The sequence below is a fragment of the Branchiostoma floridae genome, chromosome 2, assembly GCF_000003815.2.
Source record: "Branchiostoma floridae strain S238N-H82 chromosome 2, Bfl_VNyyK, whole genome shotgun sequence".
In the NCBI taxonomy this organism is placed as follows: domain Eukaryota; kingdom Metazoa; phylum Chordata; class Leptocardii; order Amphioxiformes; family Branchiostomatidae; genus Branchiostoma; species Branchiostoma floridae.
This window is the reverse complement of record NC_049980.1, coordinates 14,923,224-14,937,770: the sequence shown is the minus strand read 5'-3', so window position 1 is coordinate 14,937,770 and position 14,547 is coordinate 14,923,224. Positions and strand designations below refer to the sequence as shown.

At 39.9% G+C, this 14,547-nt stretch overlaps 1 protein-coding gene across 1 annotated transcript; it reads right to left on the bottom strand.

Moving 5' to 3' along the window:
* Positions 1 to 508: 508 nt before the first annotated feature.
* Positions 509 to 11,041, bottom strand: LOC118410646 (cubilin-like). The gene is made up of 8 exons (XM_035812437.1): positions 10,939 to 11,041; positions 6,632 to 6,716; positions 5,494 to 5,532; positions 4,703 to 5,068; positions 3,427 to 3,789; positions 2,701 to 2,799; positions 2,444 to 2,500; positions 509 to 1,583 (listed from the first exon to the last, which is right to left on the bottom strand). The coding sequence occupies exons 2-8, from the start codon at positions 6,678 to 6,680 to the stop codon at positions 1,519 to 1,521; spliced, it is 1,038 nt and encodes a 345-aa protein (XP_035668330.1). The 5' UTR covers positions 6,681 to 6,716; positions 10,939 to 11,041; the 3' UTR covers positions 509 to 1,518.
* Between the last annotated feature and the right edge of the window lie 3,506 nt (positions 11,042 to 14,547).

The following is a 14,547-nucleotide window of genomic DNA, read 5'->3' as shown; positions in this document are numbered from 1 at the left end:
TACTCTGATGGGATTCAGGACCGCCTTTAATACCCAACTTACCTTTCTTGTAGGCCAAGCGATGGGCATTTTGTCTTTCGAACTAAAAGCACGTTCTTAATCCTTAGATGTGCCGTTAACGATGCGTTATGGTTGAAATTGAAGGTTAACGTGTAGTGTCTGTAAATTATATGCCCAGAAAAACTTCGCTACCTGGAGAAGCATATCATTTTCCTGGAACTGTTTAACGCAATTCGAGGAATTTCATTTCGTTTACAGTTACTCGATAACGTTCTTAAAGGTCAAGTTCCAACTGATACTGTGATAGCAAGTTTTTCTATGATCGAACACTAACATATTAGACATCGTAAGAAAAAACCCATTGTATATATAGAGAAAATTCAAATATATATGTATCACAAATAAAAGGTCAACATAGATTATAAAGGTAAATAAAAATATGATTTATATTTAGTAATTTTATGGCTCATGAATACCATTAATATGTTTTATTCAATTGGTGTTTGTGTAATTCATCTGTCTACATGATATATTGTCAATGTTGCCGCAAAACCCAGCCGTACAAATGGTGAGGTTTCGTTGAACTTTAATGCTGTACTGAAAAACCAAACTTTTTACATGACTTTATTATTATCCTAGCATAAGGTCAATCTTGATGTTCATTTAATAAGGAGCGCATATCATTTCCTGTACATAGCAAACATGGAAACGCTATTATCATCAAAAAACATTGTACTGTGTCGTCATGAAAACGATACAAAATTGTTTGAATCTTTCAGCACGAATGAAATGAAGATAGTAGACTTTGCTTCACTACCCTAAAGCCGCAATATTCATTCACATGAATGTGGGCCTTAATAGAAGGAAGTATAACTTTAAACATTTCAGACACATTCTCTACAATAAAAGTACACTACAAATAACAAAATGCCTTTGCCTTGCAAGTACGTCTGTTAATTATATGTATTAATAGCTCACTACTAGGAGTCCTAGACGATGTAGATGGATATGAAACACACTACACAAAATGTTTCCCGTCGTAATGATTGACAAAATTATACTGACATATCTACATACAGTTTGCAATTCACGACAAATACTGCAACGGTCGGACTGCAACTCATCCCACACATTGTCATCGATATACTTAAAAAAAAACGATGCAACGTCATCTAAGGCCTTGGAAAATTAATTTTATGTGATCCTTTATTCAAATTTCGTCTGGAGTGATCCAACAAATGCTATTTAGCAATGTCAATCTGAAATGCATCAGACTTATTTTCAACATCAGGTCCTAATCATACAGACACAAGTACATGTACAAGCACAACGTTCTTTTGTAACATAAACAAGGAGAACGTGTTGGAAAACGATACTACAACGTTTCTGTCACTCGAAACATTATATACACTTTCGATGGTACTCAGCCCATCTACAATAGTTGCAAACCGATAAATCATGTAAACGTCTTTATCTATATAGAGAATGGTTTCTATATCTCTACGTCAGGAATCTGAATTATAATCCTGCGATGAAGACGGTTGCTGCCGACAGCGATGTTACAAGGATAACCCGCACGGCCACTGAGGATGTAAAAGAACAATCAGTTCTGAATAAAGTTTCATGATATAAGGCCACGTTGATTTGATTATATGGATGACATCCGCGCTCGCACCAATTTTCGGCCATTTCCAAAAAAAAAAAGTTTTCGACCACACAATAAATTGTGCAAAGTAGCTGTAAAATGAGCACAAATATTCCGTAGATTGAAAAAAAAGTATCAGAAAACAGATAACTAATGCCATAGATAGAATGCCAAAATGAATCTAAAGTCAAAGAATAAGATGTGAAAGGACGGAAAGAAAAAAATCTATTGTTGGTTGGGGGAGGTACCAGTACAGAACATTCAGGTCCAGAGGATCAATGTATACCATACTATGTGTGTTTAGACCTATGTTCAACCTTCCTGGCCACTTTGATTTCATACTGAAGGCAACTTTTTTTTTTTGGCCAAACTTTTTTTTATTCGCTCGCTCGCATCAGTTTTGGAGTTCCCGGAGGATGTCATCCATATAATCAAATCAACATGGCCTAAGAGAAAAATAAAGAAACATGTAATATGATCATTTTAAGGCCGAATTTCACTGGTTGGCGGCGATCGCTGAGCGACAGTACAACGATCAAAATTGGATCAATTTCATAATTGGATTGCAATGCACGATGTAAAATTACAATACTTTACAATACATCAAAACATCATGCAACATCAAAGAATCAAGCATGGTGCCTGGGGTGAAAGTTTTCATTATTTGCTGACTGTCAAGTTATTTCAATGTCATGCCTAAGATATCCCTTTAAGGTATATCAGATATTAGAAATCCTTCATGGTTGTGTGACTTTTACAACGTTTTTGCGCTACAAATAGGATGATTCCATTACTCACCAAAATGTCCCTTTGATTCAGCATAAGATTGCCATGGTCTTATTCCCCGTTTCCTACCTGTAGAATCACAGAGGTATGATTGCACTTGTAAGGTTGTGCCTTCCGGTAACATCTCGAAAACAACGTTCAGCCGTTGGATCTTACCATGGTTATAATGTTTGGCGTTTTTGGCGACATGTACACCTCAGAGGCGAGTCAAATGGTTGTTTATACTGTGGGTGCCAATGACCAATACATTGTGGTAGAGCCAAATTTACCTTCGTGCGGCATCAGTGGCGAATTTGAATTCCTCCATTCGTCCACGATCTGGCGGTAGTCAGGGATGGGCTCGTCTGACAGGACACCAGCAGTGTTTGCTGCATGTAGGATCATTGTGCAAGCTGTTGTGAATAAGTCTTTTCACGGTTTAAGGTGCGCATGCGCACTAAGATACACTGTGGGTAATATGCCAAAGACGAAGGCTGATAACAGTTCTTGTTTGACCTATGCACGCCCAGTCTTTATCTTAATGGTGTTTTATTTTATCTCAGGGTCCTTCAAATTACACAAAATACACATCGTTGCATATGTGCAATTTAATCCGCAGGCAGGCTTATAATGATCAAGCATGCAAAAAAGCCGCCCTCAAGTTTCCTAACTTGCCTGCAGCTTCTTGCGAAAAACATTTAAGTTTTGTATATCGTTGCATTTCAAATTCAACATTAAACTGACAACAGTTTTTGGAAAAGAGGCGACCAATGACCAATCCGGTTGGCGATTCACACTGTCCAGTCAAAACCAGGAGAAGCTAGACTGATGCGCATTGAAAACAAAACGTGCATGGATCCAGAGAAAAGAATTCTATATGTGGCAGCGACTGCCTGTATCGTATACGGCTGATTAGCTATGACATTGTGCAAAGCTAGGGTTGGTGTGAAGAAGGGGTTTACCTTGGGAATATTGACCGAAGGTGGTCATATATATACATTGTATAGATGACAAACCCTTATAGTGTAGCCAGAATCCTTTGTTCCTCCACCTTCCAGATTTGAAGAATACCGAGATGATATTAGAGTAGCTCGTGAACGGAGCCGGAGAATCCTGGTCACAGTATTTAAAGTTCAGAGATGAATTCAACTCGAAAACCTGAACGTAATCAGTGGCAAAGTCACAGCTGAAGGTATAGCTGAGTTGGAAATCTAGGAATGTTATCTGGATTGTCTGGTCGGGCTCGGCTTGGATGAGCCACGTGCAGTTGAGTTCCTGTTCATAACTTGCTACGGGGTATCCTGGACTGTAGATGTACCCTTCATCAGACGTCAGAGTGGTTGTCTGATTGCTGTCACACTCATCACTGGCATCAACAGCTGAAACAAAGTAACATGTACATTGATGTAGGTTAGACATGTATTTAAACAATATCTGAAGATACATCAATCTCTACAACTGGATAAGATACGGAAATCTTATTCAGTGTCACAACAACGAACTGGTGAAACGATTCATTACTAGTGCATGACATATAAGATGTGACTGGAAGGACCTGTTGATCTTGATGATGACAAAGTTTTCTCAAACCGGTTTCCTTGTTACATCTCACTTACTAGTATTGACTCATTCTGAAGAAGTGTGACGGATGCCACTAAAAATCCACGGAAATAATATCTTACCCTTTTGTTATGATCGATTCGTCTTTAAATATAGTCATCTCCAATTGCAAAGTGAAGACAGATGAAAACAAAAATATAACTCTTAAGTATGTATTTGATTTTCATATTACATATTTGAATATGAATATGAATAGATGGATTAATCAAGACTAACCAATTTATTGCATACGTCAGCAAAACATACAGAATTATGAATGATTGTTTTATGACATAAGCAAATTTCACGGTTGGAGATTGCATTAGGACAATATATGCGTTGCCCCGCAATCTCCAAAGTCTCCATAAATGGAGATAATACATCATATCAAAATGGTAAAATGGAATTATGGAGCCAGACTAACAGATCTATGGGTCACATTGAGGTCAATTACGGTGCCTTGATATCCATTTGCTTTATCATGGCTATCCACGTGCACGTCCAAAACAATCACAACATGGTAACGAAACAAGATATACCAGATATGAGATTAATAATCACTCGTATTTAGAATATATATCATGTGTGACAAATACTCCAACAAGAGATAACTTCCACAAGAGACACCAGTTAGGTAAATTCTTCTTCGGGCAATTCTTGTGAGGAGATTGGTACAGAAAAAAATCAATATACCTTCATAACCCAAGGAAAATCCGTTGTGTTGGTAATTTTGTTCTGTTCTCCTGAGAAATTTGATGCACGCTTTGTTGCTGGGAACGTGAATTAGGTCCGCGTCGGTATAGTTCCCCTCATAATTTCTCAGCAGAGTGTTACATGACTCATCCATGTATATCTGTAATGCATCATTTGTCGGCCCAACCCCTGTCTTTTCAAAATTCAAATCGAAGCCGTACAGTATGATCTTGATGCCGCGGGAGAGGGGGAGACGTATCGTCCAGGTGCAAATCCGATCATCTTCTGTCATGGCGGAGGGGTATGGGCGCGGAAATCCTGGTGATTTTATCCAGCCGCGGTAAGACGACACTGTCCTTCCGCAGGCTGAAAAAAAGTCTGAATTATTCTTAGACAATGACATTGATTACAGAGTTATATGGAATATAAGAAGAAAGTAGCATGCCGCGATATCTCTCTCATGACAGGGCATTGTCACTCTCTCTGAGGAATCTTTCCCTTGAACTACTCCAGACTCTTCTGCATTTTGCAGTCTGTGGCCAGGTGGGGCCTAGGTGTATATATTTCATCTATATTCACAAGGTTCATTCCCTATTCTTAAGACCTAAATTCCGGTAGTGCATAGAAATAATATTTTACAGAACAATTTTCCAGATAAATAGCATATTCTATGTATCACCATGATCTACTAATTCCTTTATGATACATATATTTGCGCGCATGCTAGATCTAGACAAGTGTACCGGTATATTTCACTCCTTTCCAACGCTAACATTTTGAGAATTGCTTACATTTTGGCCTCGAGCGACTGCAACGTGCTTCGCATATCCCTGTAAGTAAAAGCACATTACATCACATGATGAGGATACTTCTCAGTGTGCGTGAAAGGAAGAGACGTCGTGGTACTTCCTGCAACTCATGTCAAAATGATGTATGATATCTTGTTGACTCTTGGCAGCTGTAGCAACGTCAGCACAAAACCACACGTACAGCTGTGACAAACAGGCAGTGTAATTTATCTTTTTTAGATATAATTTACACAACAGAAGAAACGGCACACTTGTAAGTTTCCTTGACGTAATGATAAATGGGTAGCTAGAGGGAATTGTGTATCAACGTGCAATCTAGAAGATTTTGTTTGACCTGTATGCACGGCGGAAACCTTTTATCCGTGTCCTGTCAGTGAGATCACCGCTAATTTTCAATAGAGTTCGGTACAAATCATCGTTCTTCCGACCTTATGCATTTTCGTGACCATTAGCCACATTTTCTGTTCTTGTCTGCAACATTTGTCACAAGATGTGCGAGTGCATAAATACGTTTATAAGCCCTGTGGTCGGTATTGGTGCCTGCCTCCTGGAACTCCACGTATGGGTTGTGACTGGCCGACTGATTCACTCATTCGTCTTCTTGCATTGTATGCCAACCAGAGATATCATGATGCGCCATTCTCGAATGACTAAGCAGACTTATTACGTAAACAGAGCAGATTGCGGGTTTGAATGTTGCCACATGTGTGGCTTTTCAAAACACGTCCACTCTACTCATTGACAGATTCACTGTTGCCCGGAGTACGCAGCAGACGGGGACAGAAAGTGTACGGATCAGAGCGTCAGTACATGGATGAATATCACTCATATAATCATGATAAAACCACATTATCCTTCAATCTGCCAGAAAGTGATACAGGCAATGGGTATGAAATAAGTTAGTGAACAGTAAGCTTTATGCTTTGTTTGCACATGACCTATTCGTTACATATATAACAATGGTATCAAAAGGACTTGAACCATGATCTCGGCGTCCTATAAGCTTGGTACACATGGTAGCAACTTTCATATAAATTCTTATATCCGTAGTTTTACCTTTTGGTTTCTTTGCTTTAATCGTTTTACCTGCTTTTGAAACATAAGTCATATTTGTACTCACCCACAGTTAGAAAGGCAGCACATAAGGGTATCAGTAGAGCTCGACTCATTGTGCAGACAACTCTCCGATTTCCAGACTTTTTAACCTGCAAAAAGTATTCATGGTGTCAGGTTGTACGAGATTGCTCATGGCGTGGGGTAACGTGCGGTACAGGCAACATACAGCATGTAACGAGAATCTTCATCATGTAAGAAAAGAGCTATTCGCAAAATAAAGAAGAAAAATGTAGCCACAAGGAAGTCAAAGACTTTAAAAGACTAAGAGTTCAATACCAAGGTCACTTCGACAAAATTGTTGATTATACTGTTTCATTTGAGCTGAGTTATAGAATGAAAGAATCTCATGTGGAATGCTCTTTTCTCATTACCTTGTAATTAAACCTGGTCAGCTGGAATAACATATCTAGTAAGCATAACAGACTCGTTCTTGAACAGATTATCATTCTTACTGACATTTAGTACCTTCTGCCAGACTGAAGATTTGAAGTTTAGACCGTAACCTGTTTAAACTTGTACTGCAAAGTGTGGCCATCAGAATGAGACTATTGATCCATCTTTTGTTGATCCGAGTGATCATCGAGCCGGTTAAGACTACAGGCACTGTTAATGGGTGGAATATTTGAAACTACGGCTGCACGGAGGATGAGGCACCGGGCCAATTGCCTCTGGCAGCGTCCAGACCTTCATCTCAAACCACTGACCTGCAACCCCAACGTGAACTCAAGACATTTTTGTACGCCTGATTGTCGATTTTTCCAACGGTTTGAGCAGTTCTTTGAAGGGAATTTTCAAATGTTCACATAGTTTATAATGGATATCGATACAGATGCCCGAAGTGGCCTCAATTGACCTAATATAATCTTCATGCAGAAATCTGTATGGGTCTCCCTACTGTAATATCACATGACACTTTCTCTCTTCTTCATCATTTGATTCCGCTCCGAATTTTGATAAGCATGATATGTGAAAATGCCTGTAGATTTATATGTCTGAATCTGCCTCTTAACATCTTTCAACGTCTTAGTATTCATTACCCACGATGTCACATCTAACTTAGCAAACCATTGGTCATAGGATTTCCTAGCCGTGTAATTTTCGTCTCCTCCAGAATCGAGCGTCATCAGGCTCATTTGTCTGCATGATGTGGATGAGAGTTGAAAGGGTGTATTGGTAGTGCGGGAATCCCCTGCTGCCGTCGTCGCGTGCCACAATTCCCGTGGGAGCCCCAATTGGTCTGTTATCTCTTCCAAAATTATGCTTCAGGAGAAACTTCAGAGCAATATGCATATTTATATGAACTGAATCTCTCATTAACTGCGGCATATTCCTATCTTTCTTACATAGCTTTTGAAAATTGTAGTCTCTTTGGATATCATGAATTTTAAAAACGTTTTGGAGATATATGTCGGTGATTTACCTATGCGAGCTGCTGAATTGATTTAAAGTTGTTGAAAAATGCACAAGACAGATGGCATCATATGGAACATATTATTGTTGACAAATGTTCGCCAATAGGCATGGGAACTCCATATGTAATACTCTCATGTGCAATAGCTGTCAAGTTAGAAAGCGTCAAACATCGATAAAACATCGATAAAGGTGATTTACAGCTTCCTGAGTGCAACTACGTATAGTGAAGTCATTATCAAAGAGGTAAACCAGGGGGCGCACATAACTCAGTCAAACGATAATATTATACTCAGCTTTGCCTGTAGCCCAACCTTGGCGCAGGAACACGTATCTCTACGGACTACCATCTGTTCCTGTATACTGGTAATAGGCAGCATCCATCGCCCTGTGAGATGTAAAAGCTGTTGAGGAACCTTTAGAACTATATATCTCCACCTGCCAGATCTCTAGTTACCACTCAGCGATCGCGAGAAATTGGTCACTGCATTATCACGGCATATAGCTTTCATTGAACCTGGTGACGCTGATATTACATTCATACTTCACTTTCTCTACGGGGTTGAGGCTTCTCCATCCTGGATATTACCTACCCTGAAGGTTGGGGCGTAGGACACAGACAGAATTTGATATCATTAGACACCAAAATAGGATGAGTGATTTACAGGGAGCGTAGTGAATACTAATTGAAACTGGTCATGAGAGGAAAAGCGGTGTAAAGCTTCTGGCTCGTTCTCATTTAAATGTCGAAATGCTGTCGCCTGACTTTACGTCTTGATATGGAGCAAATTATCGACAATATCACTGGTTCCTTCATTTTTCCACAACCCCAGTAATGTTTTACAAAAGATGCACCACAACATTCGTATAGTTTGATGGGTTAGAAGATTATTATAGCCACTGGTGGGATTTCAAACCCTAAAAAATGGCTGTCGCCTGAGAAGAAACGAAGAATTCAAATAGTAGCCAAAAATGTAACAATTCAGTTCCCAGAATGATTGTTCGACAGGTGAAACCAGCTGCCCAGGCCCTCTGCCCGATCACGTCAGATCGCTCCTGTCACTGATCTTGGAGGCTGTGTGAGGTGGTTTATGCCTGTCGCCAGATTCTGTAACAAACGTTACCACCACTAGTATGATGGTTGACACGGTTATATTATGCACGTATAAGACTAGAAACTGCCGTTTTTGTGACGCTGTACAGTTTTTCTGGCTTTCTAAAGAAACAAGAAAGGGTTGTTGACTGTCATTTGTATCCCACCTTGCTTAACAAAATGTTGTACAGAAATGACTGTAACAAACGTTACCATTGTTCGATGCTGTCTAAACTTCCCATTTTACCTGGTGTAAAAAAGCTGCCCACTTTCCAAATGTCCCTAGGGACATCCGCTTATACCTAAATGATGTAGTCAATAAGGTGAGTCCTTTCGAAGAAAACAGGGTCAAGTCTACTGTTGTAACAAACGTTACCGGTAACGTTTGTTACATGCCCTGTAATGCATTACCAATGGGGCCGAAAATAATAAGTTGCAATTTTTTGGGTATGGTTAAAAGAGGAATTTTCCTAAACAACCAGGTAGTTTTCAGTGAAAATAAAGCCGATCTATTTTTCGACCAAAAAAATGCCATTTTCGACATTTCAATGAGAACGAGTGTTCTACGTTCTCCTAGTTCTGAAATTCGGAATAGATATGATTGGTTCAATTTTGGTACAGCTATACAAATGATATTTGCTCTAGCACAACGTTTGAACTGTGAATACAAAACGCACCCACAGTATCTTAGACCATGAAAAACAGAAAAGAAGGCAATAAGGGTCTTTTCATACTGAGGCGGTTAAAACTATTCCACCTACCAGTCGCGGACTTGGCTGCAGTATACACTACGTATGTAAGACCGGTACCAGTTTTGAATATGCAGCCCCGGTGTAGAGCCCAGGATATCGATGTCGTTTAATATGTCGCAAGAAAATCTTGGGGAAAAGGTACACCAGCTACGTTCACGCCTGGGTATGCAGAGTTTGGTCTTCAACCACTGGAAACGAGCCGACGGGAACATTTTTGTCTCCGCTTCGGGAGAAAACTGCTGAACAACACTTTTTTTCAGAAGCCTGCTCCCCTCTTCCCGAGAGCAAATCAGTAACGTTAACTGACACACAAGACAAAGTGCAACAAAAGTGAACGAAAGAGACAAAATCAGAGCTAGAGCTGAGAGATCTAAAAACAGCTCTTTACCTTATATCTTAATACTGCTGAACAAACCCAACAAACTGTCATGACATATTGTAAACTACAAACGGTATTGTAAACTACTAATTACTGCTTGATACGCTCGTACCTATTATATACAGCAGTACTTTCAATAACTGTTTTTAAAAGTAACTGTTTTTGATATCTATTTTTTTAATTGCTTTTAACATATTAACAATTAATGGTCCTTCAAAGGACCCTGTCACCGTGGCATGTACCGTCAATTGAGAAAGAAAAACAAAGAAATATTATTATTGTCATTATATAAAATATATTGTCTATGTTCCCAATGCGCCCTCCTTTCTCCGCCAAGCAAGCTAGTCATGGATGTTGAAGTGATACGCTCTCAGAATCCGGACTTTCTTTATCTAAAAGAAAATTACACCAGAATGGGTATCGATCGATTATGATTTTTCATAACGTGGAAATGCATTAAAAACATACAAAATGCTTTTAAGACGCAAAAAAAATCTGACCATATTCTTTTTGCGGGTTTCTTATTTTTGTGTTGCACACGATATCACTTTTCTTTCTAGTGAGTACCACGTCAAGAAGTTCTTTCTTATATTTTCTATTTCCTGCGTAATTGTTTATATCTTCGTATCAAAATCTATTAGCCCTAGTCTAGATCAGATATGAGAAGAGTATCTCACCTTGAACCTAACACGATCCGATCCGAAGTGCCGGTGTGGCCTTGCACCCCTCTGTGCTCGCCACAGAGAAAACAGCTTCACCCTCCTACCGTGCGGCCAGGTTGTGAATTGCGAATGTCCTTGTAGATCTGTCCACTCGTACGTTAACACCTATCACATCAACACAGCGGCCCGATGCCACGCATTAAAGGCACAGCCACATTACAGTTGCATTAGTTCACACCATACTGCCTACAGGCAGCAACCCCCAGTCTGATCACACTAGACCTCGTCTTTGATATCCAACCCGGGACAATCAATCGGAGGTCTCGCTGATACCGCTAGCACCTTCGAGAGTGAGCCAGACGCGGCCTATGTGACAATTTAGCGATGCACGTACATATCAACCAAAACTGCACTGCATTACACGACTGTCAAGTTAGGTTCTCAGCGGGACCTCAGCCTCACCGGATAGCAATTCATTCGGGATTTGGCTGTCAAATTGGCTCTGAAAGGTATTGATGCCTGGGCAAAGATAGCGGTAAGTAAAGGCTGCCATTGCCTTGATTCCCGCAACTGGTAGAAAACCCTGACACCATATGTTGAATCAATATAAAAGCAGTTGTTTTTTTGGTAGTCTGAACATAATTTGATTAAGTGAACTGGTGACGCAATGTTACACTGAAATCCTAACTCGATGCGTTTGGTAAAAATTGAATTTAAACTATTTCCTAACCAAAAATGTCGAAATTGCTTGATAGTCATTATCAATGCAAATTGTAATAGAGATGAAATCACTTTACCCCTTTTTACTAGGGCATCGACCACTTTACGACCCCTGAGCGATCAACAGATCTCTCAACGAATTTCATCGAGAAAGATTTGTTAACTATGTTTTGCTGTCCTTAAAACCATACTTTTACATCTTTCATCATATTTCCACACAAATCCAACTTTGGACGCTGTAATGTCGCTCATCGGTAGCCGTCTAGCTGAAAGGAGACCTAAAGAAATTGACCGGAAATATACGTTCAGCAATGTTATGCTTAACGCTTCCATCTGTGCCCCTGCCGCCCCTTACACCGAACAGCATTCCATTTCCGCACACATCTGTTATCAACAACGTGTGATAAGTGGGACGTGTGGACGTCAAACGACCGGCCTTGGAAGGGCCGCTTGTACATTAACATGGTTTGACAGCTGACTGTTAACAGTGTACCTAATGGTGTTCTGAGTGAAATTCAGTACTAGTATAAGGACCTATCAGACATGACGACTAGTACATAATATTTCTAGCCTTATGAACCCAAATTGGGTGACTTTATTAGGGTTATTTATTCTCCAGTTAATCTACAGTATATTTTCTGGCAAAACATCCTGTAGTTTTGTAGACTTTCTTTTTTTAAAGTAAATTTATCAAAACTGCATACATGAGTCGCTCACCGATTCTTACGAGCTCACGAGCTCACCATTTCATATGTAACGGTAGACATGAAAGGATGATTACGATTATGTTAGCTTAGTTGCTAGCACACTTGAACATGAGTAGGTTATTACAGACATGTGCTGGTGTGCAATAGGGCATTCATACGCGCTGTCGGTCCAAGATATACCTTGAGTGGCAGCAATTTGGACCAAAGTAACATGACAAGAAATGATGGATACCTCTCATACAACCATCTCACGAGACAGCCATTTTTGCTATATGGCACTTTTGACTCCGGCGGCTCATCAGTATGCTCCAGGTAGACAACACAGATGGGGAGTGTCTCTGTGGTACGAAAGTGAAAAATAGCGCTCTTAATGGGCCTGAAGACAAAATCAATACCAATCTGAAAAAAAAAGCTGGCAGCAAAAGAATTCTTTCTCACATTGCCAAGCCTGCATACAGATTTTGAAATAGGATCAATTGAAATAATAGGTGAAGTTTTGGTTGACAAGACGGTATGATTGGGCAATGGCGGTCAGGTTCAGGGCCTGAAGATTAGCCCATCTTTGCAGCCCACCATTTCGCGAGCACAATTCTGTGTAAGCCAGACATATTGAGAATTGAACGTGTCTTTATATCCTGGATATACACCAGTAGCAAGCCAACTCATCTTACCTAGCGTTTTCAATCATCATCATAATCATTATCCCAATACCAGTCATTTGTGGCCTTTATCATCATTGAAGAATTGGAACTAGTGACCTGGCATTGAGCCATGGCATCAGGTAAAGCTATTACGTTCCTGTTGGAGATTTCAAGATAATTGTTTAAGGAGTCGCTTGGAGGGCTTTACCAGCTAAATGTCCCATCGAGACACTCAGTAATGAATCTGTCTGGGGGAAAAAAGAACGCTAAAGGCTACTAAGGGATCTTTGATCCTGAAAGCCAAGAATCAAACTGAAATAGCGTGTAGTAATCTGAGTGCCACCGGAATCGCTTATTGAAACATTTCGGCAGTGACCCCCCAGTTATAGATGCCATAAAGGAACTGTCGTAATAGACATATGAAAAGATAGTGATTTGGAAATAAGAATGCATTTAAGCGTAAAATGACAAGGCGGCAACCGCAACACTCGTTACTTTGATCTGTGTGAAAATGTTAACGTCTGGCATTGTTGGTGTGTGATGAATAATCAAAACGGTAGTGGAATATCATATAGAGTTTTGCAGCAATCCTTATCAGACGCGTACGACTTGTCAAACTAGCTGTAATGACCAGTTTCCCACGACCTAGGATACACGTACGGCATAGGGTACACGTACGGCATAGGATACACGAATTCTGACGTATGCGTTCTGACTTTTGAAGAAATCTGGTGTATCACTTGTATGTGTTCCGCTGTTTTCTGTTTTTGATTGCGTACCATTACCACCATTCACAAGAAATGTATGCCACAGCGAGATTAGTCGGTTCTCAGTGCATATTAGCAATTTTAGGTTCGAACAGCTCATTATTCAGACACACCTATCATATTTTGTAGGGAAACGTATTCATTGCTTATCGCGTAAAAGGACAACACATTCCTGTATTCATAGAGGACGTACATACGCACAGTTAGAAACAGGGCAGCTGTATCGATAACTTTAACAACAAACAGTGGTAACGTACATAAAAAGTCATAACAGTAAATTATTTTGTTCAACGAGATGGGTTAAAGATGACAGCAAATACTCCGGACTGAAAATGGTCTGAAAACGGCAATTTCTCTTCTAATATGTAGCTAATCTAAATGTCACGACAGTCTACCTTAAACGACCGCTACTTTTAAACACTATATTATAACTGCTGCTTTTAACACGTTTAGTAAAGATGGTTTTCATTATCTCCATGATACAGAGGTATTGTTTTCAGTTTGTTTGCTTTCGTACGTGTGCTATTTTGTTTCTGATGACCCGGGTTCAAGGCTGGCCAGAGTGGTGGAAATCGTGTAACTCGAGACTTGCAGGATGGGAACTCTGGTTTGGCTCGGCTTCAAAGTTGTTGTCGCAAGCTTGGCCCGGGTTCATAGTCCAAGAGGAAACATGAATAGACAGAGAGAAATTCAATATAAGGTACGAAAACCCAATGTTTCCATCATGGTGGAATGAGGTCTTCTAAATTGTTTTTTTATTGTCATCGTCATAACTGTCCAGCAAAATTC